The sequence below is a fragment of the Passer montanus genome, unplaced genomic scaffold (genome assembly GCF_014805655.1).
Source record: "Passer montanus isolate IOZ18808 unplaced genomic scaffold, ASM1480565v1 scaffold15, whole genome shotgun sequence".
NCBI lineage: Eukaryota > Metazoa > Chordata > Aves > Passeriformes > Passeridae > Passer > Passer montanus.
The window spans coordinates 11,640,153-11,659,498 of record NW_024362051.1 but is presented as its reverse complement, the minus strand read 5'-3'; the positions used below and the strand labels follow the sequence as shown (position 1 = coordinate 11,659,498).

General features: G+C 61.4%; 2 protein-coding genes across 2 annotated transcripts; one reads left to right on the top strand and one right to left on the bottom strand.

Moving 5' to 3' along the window:
- Window positions 1-4,989: 4,989 nt before the first annotated feature.
- EIF4E1B (eukaryotic translation initiation factor 4E family member 1B) lies at window positions 4,990-6,453 on the bottom strand. The gene is made up of 7 exons (XM_039701801.1): window positions 6,398-6,453; window positions 6,173-6,258; window positions 5,968-6,063; window positions 5,788-5,851; window positions 5,507-5,620; window positions 5,279-5,418; window positions 4,990-5,173 (listed from the first exon to the last, which is right to left on the bottom strand). Exons 1-7 carry the CDS (start codon window positions 6,413-6,415, stop codon window positions 5,059-5,061), a joined length of 633 nt encoding a protein of 210 aa, XP_039557735.1. The 5' UTR covers window positions 6,416-6,453; the 3' UTR covers window positions 4,990-5,058.
- A 416-nt stretch (window positions 6,454-6,869) lies between these two features.
- On the top strand, window positions 6,870-10,882 carry SNCB (synuclein beta). Its single transcript, XM_039701802.1, has 6 exons — window positions 6,870-6,932; window positions 7,232-7,359; window positions 8,716-8,754; window positions 9,101-9,219; window positions 9,910-9,999; window positions 10,125-10,882. The coding sequence occupies exons 1-6, from the start codon at window positions 6,895-6,897 to the stop codon at window positions 10,155-10,157; spliced, it is 447 nt and encodes a 148-aa protein (XP_039557736.1). The 5' UTR covers window positions 6,870-6,894; the 3' UTR covers window positions 10,158-10,882.
- Window positions 10,883-19,346: the final 8,464 nt, after the last annotated feature.

Genomic DNA, 19,346 nt, shown 5'->3' with positions numbered 1-19,346 from the left:
AGCAGAAATCTCATTACAGACTGGCACAAAGGCAGTCCCCATCCCTGTCCCCACACCAGGCTGGGGCAGGCTGGGGTGGGCACAGCTGTGAGCAGCGTGAGGTCGTTCTGGGCATGGGCTGCAAGTGGCCATTTGCTGTGCCCAGCCATCCTTTGTACCACTCACCCTGCCCTGGGCCAGTCAGTCCCGTGCCCAGCCTGACAGGGAGCCCCCACTTTGGGGTACAGGGGGGTTGGGGGTGGGTGCTGGCTCTTTGACGTGTGTGGGGCAAAGCCCCTGTGCTGGCAGGGCAGGGTGAGGCAGGGCAGGCTGCAGGGAGCCCAAGCACCCCGTGCCCAGCACTGCCACAGCAGCAGCAGCAGCAGCAGCAGCAGCAGCAGCAGCAGCCAATTAATTAGCAGGGCGGTGGGAGAGCAGCCGGCGGAGCTGTGCGGGATCGATGGGCGCATCGACCGCCCGGGAAACTCCAGCCCTCGCAGGCGGAGCTGCGGAGCTGGGGCATGCAAGGAGCCTGGCAGCCCCCGAGGAAGGGGGTGGCAGTGGGTGCAGCCCCTTGTGAGGGCACACCGGGCTGCACAGGGCCAGGAGGGAAAGGACGGGCACTGCCACGTGCCCTGTGTCCCTGCAGCCTCGGGGCTGCCACCTGCTCCCCTGTGAACCGGGAGAACGGCTGGTCCTGTGTCACGCCGGGAGGACGTGGGGGTGCTCATGCTTGGATGCATTTGTGCTGAGGGAGGTGCAGGGTGGTCCCTCGGAGCTGGTGGCATCCACTGTGGGAGCTGAGGGCAGGGGCAGCACCAGAGTTTGGGGACAGTATGGACACGGCGACCGGTGGAGATAAAGGCTCTGTGGGCACATGCCAGCCATCTGGGGGGCACCCAGCCATGATGCAGGAGCAGCAGAACACACCCCAGAGGGGTGGTGGCACTGTCTGCGCAGCCCCGTGCTGCAGACATGCCTGCAGGTTTGTGGCCACACAGCTCCCGTCCCTGTCCCCATCCCACCCGCCTGCCTCTGCCAAGCGAGAAGTGCCAGCCCGTCCCTGCGGGGAAGGAGAGTGCTCAGCCGTGTTGCAGAGCCTGCTATCCACCCAGATGAGAAGTGACAGCAAAGGACCCTTCTCAGGTACAGGCTCCCTGAGGCGCAGGGCAGGAGATTCTGTCCCCGTCTTTGCCTCTTCTGCTGCTGGCACTGGGGACAGCCCTGCAGGCATTTAACCATTTCCCCACCGTGCAGCTGCAGCTGGAGGGCAGCAGCCCAGCACCAGCAGTGCCGTGCTGGCCTGTCCCGAGCTGCAAGACACAGGATGGAGCAGGCAGAGCCCGAGTGGGGCAGCAAGAAGCAGAGGTGCAGCCCCTGTGCCGTGCCCCCGTGTCCTGCCAGGCGTGGCAGCCCATGCCCGGTGGGTCCACAGCCCCTCGCCTCCCACATCTCCCGCGCCGACTGCTGTCTCTGCCGGGAGGTTGTCATGGGAACGGTGCACTGTAGGTACCCCTCACCCTGGGCACCCCTCCTTGCATGCCACGGTGATTCTGAGTGGAGGGTCGCTGCAGCTTGTGCCCCTCCAGGGCCTGGCAGGGAGGGCACGGGGAGCTCCAGTCCAGGAATGCATGGGGATGCTGGTGGCAGCCAGGGACGGAGGTCCCCTCTGTACCCACACCTCTTCTGCAAGGTCCAGAGTCCCCCCAGGGTCCCATGCGGGGTGCCAGGGCAGGCAGGTGGGCTCAGGCTCTGCGGGAGCAGCGTGGCTCAGCCTCAGCAGCCGTGCTGCTGCCCACTCCCACGGTGAGCCAGCGCTGCCTGTTCTTCCCGGCCCACGCACCCTGCTCCGAGCCAGCAGCTCCTTCCCCACTCCTCTGGGGGATTTTAACCCTGCAGCACTCACTGGTTGCAGGAATGGGCGCCTGCTGGGGTGGTGTTCTAGGGGCAGGATCTGTCCTTGCTGCTTAGCTGGTGGCTCAGGGAGAAGCTGGACTGGCAGTGCCTGGCCATGGCTGCGTGCCAGCTGCTGACAAGGTAACCCAGCAGGGGCACCCAGCACCACTGGCCCACAGCCCCTGCACAGAAAGGGGGACACAGGAGCCCATCCCTGCAGCAGCGCAGTCCATCCCCAATCCTGCTGTGCCCCACAGCAACCCCAGCCCCATATCCCCCACCTCTCTCGTGCCACGTGGGTCCCTTGGCTGCACCCCCAACCCCGCTGGACCCCACAGCACTCCTGGCCCCCCCAGCCCTGTCCTTGCAGGCCCCTCTGTCTGCTGTGCCTCCCACCCCCACCTCCAGCCCTGCCGCATGTCTGCTGCCATCTGCCTCTCCCTTTTGATTAGTATTAATTTTTAATTATTATTATTGACAGGGCTGCCAGCTCGGCTGCCAGCTGGGACAGCTGCCCAGCATGAGATAGGCCGGGGGCAGCCCTGGCACTGCTCTACTCCCTGTGTGGCTCCTGGCAACTGCTGTGCCCACACAGGGGGTAATTTTGTGTTCCCCCCCAGCACTCTCTGGCCCTCAGACAGAGACTGTGGGGTACAAAAGTCGAGGATGAAGGTCATTGTGTCCCCAAAAGGCAGGCTCTGGGTGGGCACTGCCAGCCCCCCAGCCTGGCTGGGCTGCAGAGCTGATGGGAACCCATAAAGCCATGGAGATAAATGGCTCCTATTATTTTTCCAATCAAAAGAAATCCCACTGTGCCTACATGAGAATGGTGATGAACCACGGCACTGCAGCAGCCTCTGCACGCCCTCCTGCCCCAGCTAACCTTGGCCTTGTGACGTGAGGGGACAAGGGCACCCCGTGAGCACAGCGCCCTTGCTGGGGTACGGGGACAAGGACAGCCTGGCTGCAGGGTGCCCTAGAGCCAGCTGGGAGGCAGTGACAGGGCCATGTGAGACAAGCAGCAGGCTGAAGGGACAGAGGGACAGACAACCCCTGCCTCTCACACGCTCGACGCTGTCACTGCTGGGGAGGGGCATTAATGGCGCATTTCAGGGGGTCTCAGCAACCCCTCCTCCGGCTTCAGCCTTGCCAGCCCCACGCGTGGCCCTGCCTGTCTGTCATTCCTGGGGGAGGCGGAGTGGGGGGCGGCTGGGGTAGCGCTGTGACCCCACCTCAGGCAGGGACCCCAGAGCTGGCAGGGCAGGGCAGACAGGGACCCCGGAGCAGGCAGGACAAGCTGCCATCGCTGCCATCCAGAGCCGGCCAAGGCCGGGCGAGCGGCACCATCGCGTGGCGAGCGAGCGGCGGTGCAGGCAGAGCAGGGCTGCCGGCACACCGTGCCCGTGCGGGACCGGGGGACAAGGCAGGCAGAGCCAGATCCCGATCCCCGCTGGCAGCACCCCCGGTTTGGGGTGCTACCCCCCATACTGCATCCCCTCATGCCAGTCCTGCTGCCTGTAACACAATTTGGGGTGCTACATCCCCATACTGCATCCCCTCATGCCAGTCCTGCTGCCTGTAACACAATTTGGGGTGCTACATCCCCATACTGCATCCCCTCATGCCAGTCCTGCTGCCTGTAACACAATTTGGGGTGCTACATTGCTGGGGAGGGCAGTGCCATGCTGTTGCCCTTGCACCTGCACAGAGAAAAGACACAAAGCCATCACACGATGCAAGGACACAGGGACATGGCCTGACCCGCTGCCTGCCAGGGATGAGCTCCTGTCTTTGGGCTCTAGTATCACCCTCTGTCTGGAACAGGGGCAGTTCTGGGTGGTGGAGGGCCCTGCCCTGCCCTCGGGGAGCTGCAAGGCTGCTGTTCCTGCAGAAAGGCAGCTGAGGCCCAGGGACACAGCTCTCTGCAGCCACGGCAGCTGCAGGGCTCAGCAAGCTCACCCCCACAGGCTGCACTGCAGGCAGGCGGGACCCCGGGTGACACAGCCACACCAGCTGCCTGTCAAGCTGTGACCAGACAGGTGACAAGCAGCTCTAAGAGCAGAGGGGTTAATACTTCATCCTTCTGCAGGACCAGGTCTCTGCAGAGCCTGTCTGCAGGCAGGGCAGCACTGAGCCATCACAGCAGGGCACAAGCAGCCCTGGCTCTGGGCTGATGAGGTGGCACAGTTAGGCTGGACATGTGGCCCTGGACAAGGTGCAGCCCCGGGCTGAGATGGAGCCTGGGTGCTGCTGGAGAGAGTGGAAGTATCCTGGGTGAGAGCTGCAGTGAGGGCAGAACTGCAGCTGCCACTGTCAGGGGTGAGCAGACAGCTCCACCCCTGCAATCTGACTAGGCAGGGAAGCACAGCTACAACAATCAAACATACAAATAAAAGATTAAAGGACAGAGTGTGGGATGGGGCTGGAAGAGAGTATGGGAGGCCAGGACCACCAGAAGGGACAGCAGAAGACATGAGCCATGGAAAGGAGGAGCCAGAAAAGTCCCAGGGCTCAAAAGACTGAGGTTGTGAACCTGCAGGTGTGGCACCAACAAAACCTTGGGAAGAAAATGAGCTTCACAGCACCTGTGCTGTAAGTGTCTGTGGGAGGGGATGCAGCGTGGGGACCATGCTGTGCTGCAGCCCAGCACCCACCCTGCAGGGACACTGCCAGCCCTCAGCTGGGAAACTGATCCTCCTGAGAAGGCAGACCCCTGTCCCACAGATGTGCAGGCACTTAGGAGAAAAGTGGACCAGCTCCCCAGGCTGAGCTGACCCAGATGAGTCGGGCCTCAGTAGTCCCTCCCATGCCCAGGTTTTCAGGGCAGTGAGCTGTGCCTATGCCTTGGCCAGGGGAAGACAGAATAGCATCCTTCTGGGGGTTATCCAGGGCCCCCCAAAACACAGGAAACACCCCCACAGCCTCAGGGAGGGGGGCACCTGTCCCAGGCTGTAGGGGAGGTGAGGGGACATGTGCAATGTCCCAAGCCCACTGTGATGCCACCCTGAATGGAGGGGCCAGGATTTGGCACATCATCATCTCCCTCCCAGGAAATGTCCCCAACAAACAGGGGCCACCCCAGGTTGCCAAGGGCCCTGGACACACAGATCATGCTGAGATGCAGAAATTTATTGTGAGACAGAACATGGGGACTTCATAGGCAGCTCCACACTCTCTGCACAGTCACAGCACAAACTTGGTCTTGGCCAGGGAGCCGCTCTTGGTGGCTGTATCTGCATGAGCCTGGTACCCGATGGCCACCTTCTGTGACAGGCCCAGGTGCTCCTTGTAGACTCGCCTGGAGGAGAGAAGGGGATGCATGAAGCACTTCTCCCATTGTGCCTGCTTCCCCAGGCAGGGGGAGCCCTTACTCCCCGTGCAGCCTCCCCCAGAGCTGCATTACCCAATGTGGGTGACCCCTTCCTGGTTCTCCGCCTCCCGGGTCCAGATGGCAATCTTGTCCCCCTTGGTGCGGATGTTGATGACGGCCCCGCACACCTCGTCGCTGTACTCATCAAACATCTCCCCAATGAGGCACAGCAGCTGTGGGGAGGAGAAGGGGAGCCTGGCACAGTCCCCACGGGGCAGGGGGAACGCCCCAGGCAGGAGCCTCGAGTGGGGCAGCACTCACTGTGTCCAGCCAGAAGCGGTCCAGCTCGGTGTGCCGCTGCTGCTTGGCCAGGGTGATGAGCCAGCGCCCACCACGCTTGTTCTGGCTGTCCTCCCACATGGGCTCAATGCCATCCTAGGGGCAGGCAAGGGCACGGTCAGGGCCACCAAGTACTGGCCAGAGCTGGCCTGGGGAGCTGTGAACATCCAGCCAGACTTCCCCTCCCACCTTACAGCCTTACCAGCACCCAGTGTGCCCCATAATGCTGCTGTTGGGGGGATTCTGAGGATGGGGTATTGTACCTTGAAGAGGGAGTAGTCACAGCCAGCTGCGAGCTTGCTGGCGAGCTGGATGTGAGTGTACAGCCTGTGTTAGATGGAGACACAGAAGCAGGTGAGAATTGGTGCCTCAGGCTCACACCCCTCCCACCAGAACATCTCCAGCAGGGACACAGCGTGTGTGCCCACCCAAAGCACACTCACGCCCAGAAGTCCTCCACAGTGCTGAACTTGGTGACGAGGCGCAGGTTTGCCTGCCACATCTTGCTCTTGTCATTCTTGAAAAACCAGAGTGCCCATCTGGGGACAGAGGGGAAATGGGGTGTTCAATCATGCCAGAGTCCCCCTCCAGCCCCCACACACCCCTCCCAGTGCCGGGAGAGGCTGTCCATGGCCAGGCCTCCCATACCTGTTCTGCAGGGGGTGCTTGCCCTGGATCTCTGCCGGGAGCAGCTCGTGCTGCCGAGCCCTCTGCCGGCGCCGCTCCTGTTGCCTCTGCGGAGGAAGGAGGGACAGCCCCATGACCACCCCAGCAGGGAGCCTGCAGCCCCCCAGCTGCCTGCACGGGGCACCCCGAGGGCTGGCAGGGGGTTCTGTGTTCCACAGCCTGCCCAGCCACAGGGCGAGCACCCACCTGCTCCCCTGTAGCCATCCTGAGCAGCAGAGGCTCTGCTGGGCAGCTCTGGCTCTTAAGTACCCACAGGCAGGTGGGATGAGGAGCGTTCCCAGCTGCAGCTGGGGGTGGGTGGGTGGTATCCTGGGGAGACAGCCAGCCCTGCCCCTCCTGGGGAGCAGAGAGATGGGGGATCCCTCTCTAGGGCAGGGAGCTGGGGGTGAGGACAGGGGCTCAGAGTGGGATGGGACCAGGATGAGGGAGCGGAATTGCGTAAGTTGGGCACCATGTGCGGGGACCATGGTGTGGTGGGGGCAGGGCAGGGTGTACAGAGAGGGTGGGATAGCATCAGGCTGGAAGGTAGGGATAGGATGGGATGGGATGGGTAGGATGGAGTCAGGACGGGATGGGGAGGGGATGGGTTCAGAGCTGGACATGGTGGGATGGGAATGGGGTGGGATGAGGTGGGAAGAGGACATGACGAGGAGGGGATGGGAACGGCATAGAGACAGGGTGGAATGTGGAGCGAGCTGGATGGCAGTAAGGATGGAATGGGGTAAGTGCAGCCTGTAGATGGAAAGCAGTGGGATCGGGACGAGATGGGACAAGGCACGGGAGGAGATGTGACCGGGAGAGGGTGGATAGGATGCCATGGGGGTCAGGACAGAATAGCGTGGGGACAGCGTGGGGTGGGATCACTTTGAGCGATGGCGATGCGAAGAACGAGTGCCCCGGGGCGCCGCGCAGTGCGGGGAAGGATCCTGCGGGGCTGGGGCGGCGAAGGGCCGGCGGCGCCGCTGCGGGATGGGATGGGATGCGCGGGGCCGGGTGAAGCCTTGCGGCCTCTCCCCGCAGAGCCGCCATGGAGGTGTTTATGAAGGGCTTGTCCAAGGCCAAGGAGGGGGTGGTCGCCGCAGCTGAGAAGACCAAGCAGGGGGTGGCCGAGGCGGCGGAGAAGACCAAGGAAGGGGTCCTCTATGTCGGTAAGGACCGGCTTGCCCTGCCTGCCCCCTGCCAGCCCCCTGCATCCCCACCCCCGGCTAATCTCTGCCCGTCCCTGCCGGCCCTCTCTGCCTGCCCTTGCCTGCTCCTGCGTTTGCCCTTGCGTCCTCCCGCCCATCCCCCTGCCGTCTCCTCCTGTCCCCTCCCGTCCCTGGCTCCTTCCCCGCCACGACCACCCTGCGGCGGAGCGCTCCGGGCAGAGGGCCGGTGCCCGCAGTGCCTCGCTGCCCACCGGGAATCTGCAGGGCAGGAGAGTGGGCTCGGCAGGCAGGAGCAGAGCCGGGGACTGGTCCCCAGGCTGAGGGGATGGAGCCCTCGGGGACTGCACCCCTTGCAGCTCCCAGCCTGAGCCTGAGGGTCTCTCAGCTCTGCGCCGGGGATGCTTTGGGGCAGGGAAGCAGAGGGACCATGATGGAGGTGTGACCCCTGTGCTGGGATGTGCCTGTTTTGGGGCAGGGGGGTGGGGACTGCGTTTGTCCCTCTTGGAGAGGTAATGCCCTGGAACTCATCCCACACGGGCATCTCCTCTGCACCCTCCGTGCTGCCCCTTGGGGCGGGATCTGTTCGGGGCCAAGTCCTAGAAGACATGGCTGGCAGGAGGAGCAGTTCCTGGGCAGTCTGTGTGCCTGGCTGTGGTGCTGGAATGCCCAGGGAGGGAGCTGAGGCCAACTGTGCTTGCAGTGGGAAGGGGGAGGGCGCAGGGCTGAGGTCTGTTCTGCTCCAGAGGGCACAAGTCCTGTGGGAGAGCTGAGGCCCCAAAACTGTTCCCTGGGCAGTGGTGGGCACCTGCCCTGGGACCCCATCCTTGCTAGGGTGTATCTGCTGGGGTCCAGCAGCTCAAGGAACAGCCTGAGGCTCCATCCTACAGGAGCCCACTCCCGTTCCATAGGGTATCCTGGGTGGTGTTGCTCTGCCCAAGGGAGCCTGGCAGGGTTGGCACAGCCAGCAGCAGCACCCAGCTCTGGGCACTCCAGCTGTGGGGCTTGCCGTGCTCTGTTGGCACCAGCTCTAGGTCTGGATCCTGTGGAAGGTTTTTCTCAGCAGCACAGCTTGCATTCGCCCTGCCTGGCTGTGCCCTGACACAGTGCTGGGCCCGGGGGTCTCTGCCCTGCCTGGCACGTGGTGACAGCCCTGTGCTGCCCCAGTTCTGGCTCCTGCAGGGACAACAGGAGCCTTGAGGGGAGCCAGGCAGGTGCTCAGCACCCCAGGTGCCCTGGCAGGGCGTGTGGACAGGCTGCTGGCCTGGCTCAGAGCCCTGCCAGGGTCCCGGGCATGGCACAGGTTGGAGCCCAGCTGCCAGTCCCTCTAACCCGATCTCTGTCTCTTTCTACCCCCAGGGAGTAAAACCCAAGGTGTGGTGCAAGGCGTAACCTCAGGTACGGGCCCCTCTGCCTTCCTGCCGCGGTGCCCCTCCGGCCCCCCGGCCACTCTAACGAGATCAGAGGCTAATTGAGGGGCTGATGTCACTCTGCTAAAGCCTCTTATATAACAGGGCCGGCAACCAAGGATTTGCGGCGGCTGCTCACACTCCTTGCCCAGCTGCAGAGCAGTGCCATGGCCCCCTCCCCTCCCTTCCCCTCCCCACCAGGGCGAGGAAGTGGGAAGAGCCTGATCCTGCCCAGCATCCCCCCGCCAGCTCCCCCGTGGGTGGGCATGAAGCCACAGCTGGGCACCCTTTGTGGCACGGGGGGTGGCACTGACGGGCGCCCCCGGCCCTTGCAGTGGCTGAGAAAGCCAAGGAGCAGGCGTCCCAGCTGGGCGAAGCAGCGTTCTCCGGCGCCGGCAACATCGCGGCGGCCACCGGGCTGGTGAAGAAGGAGGAGTTCCCCGCAGACCTGAAGGTGAGAGCCCCCCGGCACCGCCATGCCCGTGGCGAGGCTGGCACACCCCCAGGCTTGGCGAGGAGCCCTTTGGCCGTCCCCCAGTCCCTCAGCAGAGACCAGGAGGGTGCCCAGGTGGTCTCCTGGCGCCCGGGCGTCGCGGCCCCGAGCGTCTGCGGACGTGTGCGCGCTCGGGGCCTGCCATGGCGGCCCGGCCTGCGGCGCGGCGCGCCGGCGGCTGCGAGGTGACCTGACAGCTGCGGGAGGGGCAGCGGCTTCCAGCTCGCCGCCCCATGAGCCCTTGGCTTCCAGCTTAGCCCAAAATAGCATCAGCTGAAGAAATGAGGCCACCGCCGCCGCTGCACAGGGGGATTGGCTGCCCCCCTTTCCCGCCTGCCAGCCCCGGGGAGGGGTTACCCAGCACCGCCCTCCCCTGCCAGGGATGCAGGATGCTCCCGCAGCTCTGCCAGCTCCTGGAGCCTGTCGAGGCACACGTGGTGCCAGCCCGAGGCTGGGGATAGGGTATACAGGGACATACACACACAGCCCCTGCTCCCACAGACCTGTGCGTGCCACCTCCCAGCTAGGTGCTGTGTGCCCAGCATCCCCATGCAGCACCTTGTATCCTGAGTGCATTGCTGGTCTGGCAGGGGCAGGGAGGGTGGGTGCTGTGTCTGTGTGTGTGGCACTGACCTCCTGGTTCGTTCTCAGGCAGAGGAGGTGGCCCAGGAGGCTGTGGAGGAGCCACTGGTGGAGCCGCTGCTGGAGCCAGAGGGGGAGAACTACGAGGAACCCCCACAGGTGAGGGGACAGGGTGGCACAGTGGACACAGTGTGACAGTGGTCAGTGCGCTGTCCAGAGCAAAGAGGGAGGCTCTGTGCCCCACCTGATCTCTCTCACTGGCTCTTTCCTTCCCCATCCCGCAGGAGGAATACCAGGAATACGAGCCAGAGGCATAATGGACCCCCATCCTTGCCTCTTCCACCAGCAGCACAACGAACCGCCGGTAGCCCCCTGCTCCTCTCCAGCCGGCCCCGGCCGGTGCCCGCGTGCCAGGGAGGAGCAGGGGTGCCCCTGCCCCGTTCGCTCACGAGTTCTTCCTCCAGTTCCGTTCCAAGGGACCGTGTCCGTGTCTCCGTACCATGTCTAGCAGTGAGAAACACCCGCTGTGTCCAAGCCCCCAAGCCCCGGCGCGTGCCCGAGCCGTGGGTGCTGCCCGCAGGGGCCGGTGTGTGCGTGCGTGAGCGTGTGTGTGTGTGTGTGAAGCCCGGGTTTATGGCTCTGTCTCCCTCCCAGCACCATAAACCCCGGCTGCGTCCCGGCGTGTCTGTGTGTGTACAAAGCATGTTTACCTGCTCGCGGGCTGCTGTACATTTCGCTTGCACGCGTGTCCCTGTGGTTCTGCTCTGGTCATCGTGGAACTATTTTTTTTTTTTGTATATATGTATCTCTCTCTATCTATGGGTGGACGGGTCTTTTGCCTTTGTGAACCCTGGGCGCCCCAGCCCGCTCCCCAGCCTGCTGGGTGGTGACGGTGCCTGCGCCTCCCCTGAGGTCCCATAGTGCCGATGCTGTGTTGTGACGTGGCATGGATATTCCCCCGTCGCTGGATGTGCAATACGAGGGCAGCTGCCAGTGACACAGCTGCCCCCGTGTCCGTGAATAAAGCCAACTCTTGTCTGTAGCCCCCTGGTCCTGGTTGTGGGCTCCCTGGGGAGGGGTTGGCCCTGTGCTGTGGTGGCAGGAGAAGTTTTGGAAAGAGGAATGGGGCTGGTGCTGGGGGAGTGGGTAGGATTGGTTGGTCATGAGGACAAGGTGCCTTTCTGACTGCTGGCTGCTGCATCACAGCAGGTCACTGTGCCCTGACTCCAGACTGGCTGAGACTTGGGGTGCAGGCAGTGTCCCCATATCACCTGCCTGTCTGCAGGGCTTTGCATCTGCAAGGGGCTCTGTGGGGCTGAGAACAACAAGCCAGGGTAGACACAGCCCTGTGCTCCCCCCTCCCTAGATGTACCTGCTCCCCTGAAGGGGCAGGGGACGTGGCTGTCACCCACAGCTTGTTCAGATGCAGTGTGACCACCTGAAGGGCAGGTGGGTGTCACACATTCTGTGGGATGTCTGCCGTGGCAGGGGGTTCTGTGCCCACCCCACAGCACCATCCTTGGGGCAGGACCACCAACCCTGGGCCTCCAGCTCGCCTTAAGCCCCTTGGCTGCGTCACAAGCTGGGGTGAGAGGCTGGGCTGAGTGTCCCTGCCATGAATATCAGATTAGATCCCCCACCTGTGCTGGCTGGCCAGCTTTGCCAGCGAGGAGTGAAGCTGCAGCAGTCAGCACGGACACACAACAGGTTTGCTGATGCCAGCAAATCCTAGCCTGGCTCTGGTTGCAGCAGTGCTCACAGCACTCACTGTGTGCTCTTGGAAGGACTGAGACAGCTCTTTGGGGGCTGGCTGGCTGTTCCCCTAGAACATTTTTTCCTTCCCTTGTCCAATTCTGCTATGCATGGGCAAGCAGACCCAAAGCAGCAGCAGCATGGCTTGCCCCAGTGCCAGGAGGGTGTACAGGGGCTGGGGTGGAGGCAGTGGGGGGAGACAGGCCTGTGCCTGGGAGAGCTGGAAGCCACAGAGAACGGACAGAACTTGCTCAAACCAATGCTTTATAGGAGCAGTGCCAGGAGGGTGTACAGGGGCTGGGGTGGAGGCAGTGGGGGGAGACAGGCCCGTGCCTGGGAGAGCTGGAAGCCAGAGAGACAGAAGGGACAGAACTTGCTCAGACCAATGCTTTGTAGGAAGCAGGGTGTCCCCTCTGGACTGTGACCCTCCCGGGGCAGCTGTGAGGGTCACAGTGTGTGACCCTGTGCTGTGTCTGCAGGTGCAGCTGACCTCATTGTACACAGTGAACACCTGCTGTGCTCTCCCTGTCCTCACCCAGGCTGTACTTGCAGTCATGGCTGTAATTTCTAGAGAGGGCAGAGATGTGAGGCTGGTGTCTGCCTGGAGGGTTTGGCAGCAGGAGGAGGGCAGAGGTCCCCATGTGTGCAGAGCCAGGTGTGAGCAGCAGGCACAAGCCTGGAAATGGGGTACACAGCTTTGTGGGAACAGAGAGAGGGACAGGGACCAGCAGCAGCAAGGAGCACTGCTGAGCATGGGGCTTTATCTGAGAGGGACGGAGTCACTGTGGGAAGATGAACCTTGTGCTGACCTGCCAGGAGCTGTGATGAGGTGCCATGGGGGGAACCCCTCAAATACAGCCAAGGGTCTCTGTAGCAAAGCAAAGAGCCCAAGAACGAGGATGGGTGAGGCACAGAGCCCTCAGGTACCTTGGCTGACTGTTCCATGGTGTAGGACAATCCTACACACAGTGGTAGGAGGAATCTGGTATTTGTCCAAACATAATTTGCTCACTTTTTTCTGCTGCCCATGATTTTCAGTGCCAGCACAGTGACACCCCAGTATGTTCACGACCATCATCTCCTCTGCCCCGGGGGAAGATCTGATAAACCAATGAAGACTGAGAGTGGAGAGGAGCCAGCCAAGGTCATTCCAATGATCCTTGCTCCCTGCCAGCAAACAGAAGGGTTTGGGCTTTCCTTCACCCAAATTATGTAACCTGCTACCTCCACCCCAGCTCCATCCCTCTGGCAAGATATCAGTGTGGTGTCGTGGGACCTTCCTGGGCTGCTGAATTCCAAAAGCCAAAGTTCATCTGTGCTGCTGCCACTCACACACCAGTGCAGAGTCTGTCAGGAGCATGTGGCACGAGTGGTCTGTACATCTGCTTGCTCTGGGGTGTGTGTTCTTCCTCCTGAGCTGATTCTCAACAGTGGCAGGGATGAGGGTGTTGTGAGACATCTCCGGGATGCTCCTGTCATGGGGATCTGTTTTTGGGAAGTCAGCTGTGGTGCTGTGGTCCTGGAATGTGCAGGACAGTCCTGTTGTTCCCAGCCTGGCAGCGTTCAGCACAGCCCTCAGAGCTGGGTCTGTAGGACACCAGGGGCAGCCACCTTCTCTGTGGGCATTTCAGAGACAGGCACTGACCACCACCCCTTAAAGAACAGCAACTGGGATGACTGGGCCCAACTCACCTGCTCGTAGTCTTATAGTGCCTTGGTGCTGATCCTTCTGGAATTGTAAATGGCTCTGTCTGTGTCCCCCACACAGGTATATCAGACTTGTGCAGGTGTTCAGCCCACTTTGCCAAAGCCCTCCAGTGACACGGAGCAGAGGTGTGGGGTGTGGGGAGAGGGAAGCTGTGGGCACAAACATTTAACCTGATCCTCTGCGCTGGTAAGAGCTCCCTCTTGGGAGCTTTTGCTGAAAAGCACAAATAGAAACCTCAGCATAGCTGTTCTTGGTGGATGTTTTGGCTGGATGGAGACTAGGAGCTGGCAGGACAGAGATCTCCTTGGCTGGTGAGAGGGTAGTGAAAAGCAGAGTGTGCTCACCTTCCAGCTCATCCTGTCTTTATCACCTCCAGAGCTCCTGGACGTCATGTTCCAAGCACAGCATGCTGTTCAGCTCCTAGGAGCCAATCCTGATAGAAAACAGATCCAGTGAGAAACAGTCCCTTGGAGGGCACCACGCAGCATCCAGGCACAATCTGAACAATCCTGCACCTCACACTCCTGTGCAATTGGCTGCCACAGCACCAGCACAGAGCAGGGCCATGGGGGAGATCAACTTTCCTTACTGGGATGGAGGATTTTCCACTGTTTGCCCTGAAGCCCTTACCAGCTTGGTACAGCTCCTAAAAGCAAAACTGACACTGCAAAACGAGTCCCAAAACTCAGCAGAACTACCCACAGCGTAGTCAAGGATTTCAGCTGTCTCATTCTCTGCTGTATCAGCTGTATCAGCGAGGCAGAGGGATGTGTGGAAAGAAAAAGGATCAGCACAGACAGGGCCATTCCTGAGGGTACTGCAGGCAGCAGCTCGGGGTGCAGCCTTGGTTCAAAGCCTCTTCCACGGGGGAGGGAACTGCTGTGAGGAGAGGGGGCTTGGAGGGATACACAGAGTGCCAGCAGCACTTCAGCTGTGTGTTTTCCAGCTTATTCCTCCCTGTCAATGGCTTTGGGAATGGGCAGCTGCGGGTGCTGGATCAGGGCAGCAGCGCCTGGCCAAGAGCAGGAGCTCCTGGAGTTACAGCAGGGGGAAGCACCTCACCGCAGTTGGGAGCTGGACCTGGTCTGCAGGGAAGAGAGGGAATGTCCTTCCTGGGAGGAGAGGAGAAAATGCAGTGCTGCTACTCTCAGGGTCCCACCGAGCTCTCAGGCTCCAGACTGGAGCTACCAGAGTTTACCCAGTGCCCCAGTGAGCGGGTGGAGATGTTTTCTCTCCATCTCCCACTCCCCAAGTACTGACATCAGGGGCCAGCATGCCAATCCCAGGCCCTGTGGAGGTAGAAAAATCAGTCACATCTTGTCTTGCAACTCATTTGCTGAGCTCCAACTAAAGCATATCTAGAACTGGGTGATTTCTACGGGCTGGTCATGGTCTCAGACACACCAAGGGTGGTGCTGCCCATAGCCCAGGGCTATCCCAGATTTCCTCAGGCGAGAATGGCTTGGCTTTCACAGGGTCTTTGCCTGCACTGAGAATTTGGAGTAGAGGAACCCCCAGGCTGCTCCTCCTACTGGGCAGGGGCCTCACTTGGACATTTTCCTGTACTCCCACTGGCCTGCTCAGACTCAGGGAGCAGTGAAGGTTTCTCCTGTCTCAGCACGTGAGAGAGAGTTCAGTGAGTGCTGATCACAAGGCAAAGACCTCTACACTCCCTCTTGGTAAGGGCCAAGGGAAAGAAAGGTTTGAAGGGACGGTGGAGCACCGGGACAGAGACAGGCAGGGATGGTGGCAGCCTCTGTATCTGCCTGGCCAGGCAGCTGCTGCCTGCTCCCCTGGCTGCCAGCACACACTGCTTAACAGAGCTGGGACAAACCCACCACCTACAAACTCCTTCTCGGAGTAAAAGGCCTTGTTATTTTCTCAGGCTCGTGTTCCTGTGCAAGAACAACAAAACACAGTTGTTTCTACTAGAGGCCCCAGGAAAAATCACACAGCCTCAGTCCAGCATCCTGCCCTGCCTGCTGGCTCCAGGGAGTTTAGTCACAGCAGCTGGAGACCCAGGAATGGAAAAAAGAGATGTGTGAACTCCTGCTCCCTTTGCTCAGTGCCCTTCCAAGCCCTTGCTGATTTGCCCCTTCCCCCAGCACAGCAGGCAGGGGTGGGAGCATCCCCACTCCGGGCTCCCTCAGCGTGTCTCCAGTCAGATGCACCGACCCATAAACCAGAGTTCACCCCCCTCTCCCTCCCCAAGCTGCTTTTCACAGTGCTGGGTGAGTGTTACTCACTACAAACGTCTCCCCCCACTCGTCAGAGCACATCAGAGAGGGAGGGCTGTGCAAATGGAGCGTGAGTTATGGGCTGTCGGCAGGGAAACGAGGAGTGAACTCACCCAGCATTTCCTTGGATTCATCCTCACACCCACCATGGCAACACAGAAAGGAACATCTGGAAAAGGCTGGGTAAGGCAGACAGATGTTCTCTGCCAGCTCACCTGCTCCCCAGGGGGAGGAAGTGACTCTGGCAGTCGTGATGGTGCTGGTGAATCCAGGCGAGGGGCCACGGCTCCCCCGTGCCACACACGGCTCCCTGGTAGTGCCAGGGAGCCTCTGCAGAGCAGAGCTGAAGGCAGGATGGGATATGGGCCTTGAGCCTGCCACAAATGCCACCAGCCAGAGCTGAATCCATGACAACCCAGGCACAGAGACTGCATCTGAGGAGCACTGACACTTCCTGATCAACACCAACATTCCGGTCTGTCAGTGGTGTACCCTGCAGCAAGACATGCGACAACCCAGGCACAGAGACTGCATCTGAGGAGCCTGACACTTCCTGATCCACACCAACATTCCGGGCTGCCAGTGGTGTACCCTGCAGCAAGACATGACCTCACTCATCCGTGCCCAGAGGAGCATCCTGCACTTCCAAAGCCCTGCTGTCTTTCACAGCACCTAATGAGCTCCTCTGACTCGTGGCCCCATCCCATGCCCAAGTCACCGTGTGCTTTATGTTCCCTTTGTACTCACCCACTCCAGTGCATTTGTGTGCTGTGAATGCAGCCAGGGCTTTCACTCCAGCAGCGTGATTGAGCTGCTGAAACGAACCCCTGGGAAAGGACAGAGGAGAAGTGAAGAGTCCCTGCCTCTCTGCCACAAAGGCACAGAGGCACTGCTGGAAAGGCTTCAGCTCTTCTGGAACAGCAGCATCTGGTTGTGATGGATGATTGTATTGATGATCAGAGGGCAGGAGCATCTGGAGACAGGATGGGAGAGCTGGAGCTGTTCAGCCTGGAGAAGGCTCTGAGGAGAACTTAGAGCTCTTTCCAGTACCTAAGGAGAGCAGGAGAGGGACTTTTTACAAGGGTGTGGAGTGATAGTACAAGGGGGAATATCTTTAAGCTAAAGGAAGATAGATTTAAGTTAAATATTAGAAAGAAATCCTTCCCTGTGAGGGTGGTGAGGGCCTGGCACAGGTTGCCCAGAGAAGCTGTGGCTGCCCCATCTCTCAAAGCATTCAAGGTCAGGTTGGATGGGACTTTGAGCAATGTGATCTAGTGGAAGGTGTCCCTGTTCATGGCAGGATATCGAAACTCAGTGATTTTTAAGATCCCTTCCAACCCAAACCATTCATTGCTTATATGATTCTCTGCGTTGGTTCTCCCTCATCCTGTGCTGAGAGATGAAGTGTGTGGCTGGGTTGTTTCCCAGTGTCACCACCCAGCTCTGGCTGATTGATGCTGTGCTTGGGTCCCTCTCAGTGGCACAGAGCAGCTGGCAGAGCTGCTCCCCCTTCCCTGCCTCTGCCCTGAGCTGGCCCTGGGGCCATATCCCTGTCTGTACCCGGGAACACCCTGAATGATGTTCCCAGCCACCAGGCTGCAGTGTCCGGGGTGCAGTGTTCTCCCATCCCACGGGGCTGTGGCAGGGGCTGTCTTTTGGGACATGAGGTGCTGACAGGGATCAGATACCCGCCCCCCAGCACATCCACACCGAGGCAGCTGGGAAAACAGTGCTGGTTTTAGGATGCTTGGTGCTTTTGGATCTCTGGCTAACATGCGTGTCACCCCAAGGCACTCACAGCTCTGGGCACACTGAGGGTCCTCCTGCTTGTGACACGACTTGGAGGACAACACGGGACACATGGCTGTGGCTGGAGACGGGATCCTGATGCCCCTGCCACTGCCATCTGCCAACACCCCGCCACCTCCTCAGCCGGATCTCTGCCCGATACCGCGGCCAGCCGTGCATGAAGGTGACATGGCCGTGAGAGGCCGTGGAACCCCCTGTCCTCCCTGCGGGGCAGCCCGCGGGGGTCACATTCCCAACCAGAGCCTGCCGGCAGCGTTCCACCGCTCCCCGGCACCGGAGAGCAGGAGGCCGTGGAGCCAAGCCCGGGCTGAGCCGAGTGCGGGGCGAGTGTGCTGCCCGCCCCGCTGTGTGAGTGCTGCCCGCCCCGTGTGTGTGTGCTGCCCGCCCCGGTGTGTGAGTGCTGCCAGCCCCGGTGTGTGTGTGCTGCCCGCCCCGGTGTGTGTGTGCTGCCCGCCCCGGTGTGTGAGTGCTGCCCGCCCCGGTGAGCGCTGCCCGCTCCGGTGAGCGCTGCCCGCTCCGGTGTGTGAGCGCTGCCCGCCCCGTGTGTGAGCGCTGCCCGCTCCGGTGTGTGTGTGCTGCCCGCTCCGGTGTGTGTGTGCTGCCCGCCCCGGTGTGTGTGTGCTGCCCGCTCCGGTGAGCGCTGCCCGCTCCGGTGCGCGGTGCCGGCGGCTGCGGGGGAGCCCGGTGTGCGTTCACGTGGCGCTGCCCGTGCGGCGTGGGAGGTGGGCCACGGCGCCCAGGGAGGGGGTGCGGTGCTACCTGCGCCAGCTCCCCCTCCGCCGAGGGAGAAGGCGCTTTTCAGGCAGCTGCCTGGCTCCTCCCGAGCCGGCAGCGCGGGAGTGCGTTGCCAAGGCAATGGGGACCATCTTACTCATCCTCCTCGCTATTGTTCTCCTGCCAGCCCTGAGCTGCCCGGGCGGGGAGAGGAGGAGGAGGAGAAGGCAGCCAGCCTGGGATGAAGGCTGCTTGAGGGGAGGGAAAAATGCTCCCCAAGTCCCCCCCCGCCGGCCCCCCAACACCCAGCCAGCTCTGGTGGGACGGGGACACGCTGGTGGCAAGATGCCGATGGGGATGGGGAGAGACGCTGCTGGCGGAGCTTAGCGAGGCAGGTGGAAGCAAATGGCAGCAGGATGTGACCCGGCAGCCTCCTGCCTGCGGTAAAATCCCAGCCAGAGGCCAGGGGGTGCTTGTCCCCTCTTCTGCCAGGACTTGCCCCAGAACATGGTGTCCCTCGGACCCGAAAAGGAATGTGTTGAGGACTGGGTCTGATTCCATACAGGGCACCATGGGACAGAACCCCACACCTGTGCCTCGCAGTGAGTTAGGTCCCCCACCACTGCAGGCGTGCAGTGGGGTCCAGCCAATGCTGCAGGACTGGGACCAGCAGGCAGGACCAAGTGTGGGGACCAACACCTTGAGGAGGGGACACATTAAGGGGTGCAGGGATGCACCCCCCACTCCAGCCTCCCCAGCCATCTACTGGAGTGCCCGTTGGTGACATTGCAGTGCCTCGCTCTGCCCCAGAGAGGGAGGGGGGCAAGGATTTTTATTTGATTTCCATATCCTGCCTCCCTATTTTTAGCCTTCGGGGTTTTGTTCCAGGCTGGCTGTTTACTGAAAGAAGCATTTCCAACCTCCCTTGTCTCCAAGCAACCAGGTGTGCCAGCTCCCATGGAACCAGCCTTACCCTATAGATCTATAGGGCTGGGAAACTGGTCCTAATGTTATCTCCAAGATGGGGAAACCTGCCCAACCTTAGCCCCCACCCCTCCGGACCCTATAGATCCATACCTCCTGTCTCTGTGCTGACATCTCTGGGTCGGGGAGGGGAGCCCGGTCCCACAGGGTGCTGAGGGGCAGTGGGAAGTTTGGGGGCTATGCTGGAGGTTTTAGGGGGGATGCAGGGAGGCAGGTGAGGCGAGCAGGCCGCCTTCCCCCCCGCAGCGCGAGCGGGAGTGCGTGGGAAGGAGTTAGACAAAGCCTGAGCCCGGGAGCAGAGG

Excerpts from the sequence above, each read along its gene's own strand:
- EIF4E1B (XM_039701801.1), bottom strand. Across the intron at positions 5,621-5,787 it reads GTGACTACTCCCTCTTCAAG|GATGGCATTGAGCCCATGTG; the intron begins GTACAATACCCC and ends GCCTGCCCCTAG. Across the intron at positions 5,174-5,278 it reads GAAGGGGTCACCCACATTGG|GCGAGTCTACAAGGAGCACC; the intron begins GTAATGCAGCTC and ends TCTCTCCTCCAG.
- SNCB (XM_039701802.1), top strand. The coding sequence starts at position 6,895 with ATGTGGAGCGAGCTGGATGGCAGTAAGGATGGAATGGG. Across the intron at positions 6,933-7,231 it reads GGCAGTAAGGATGGAATGGG|AGCCGCCATGGAGGTGTTTA; the intron begins GTAAGTGCAGCC and ends CTCTCCCCGCAG. Across the intron at positions 8,755-9,100 it reads GGTGCAAGGCGTAACCTCAG|TGGCTGAGAAAGCCAAGGAG; the intron begins GTACGGGCCCCT and ends CGGCCCTTGCAG.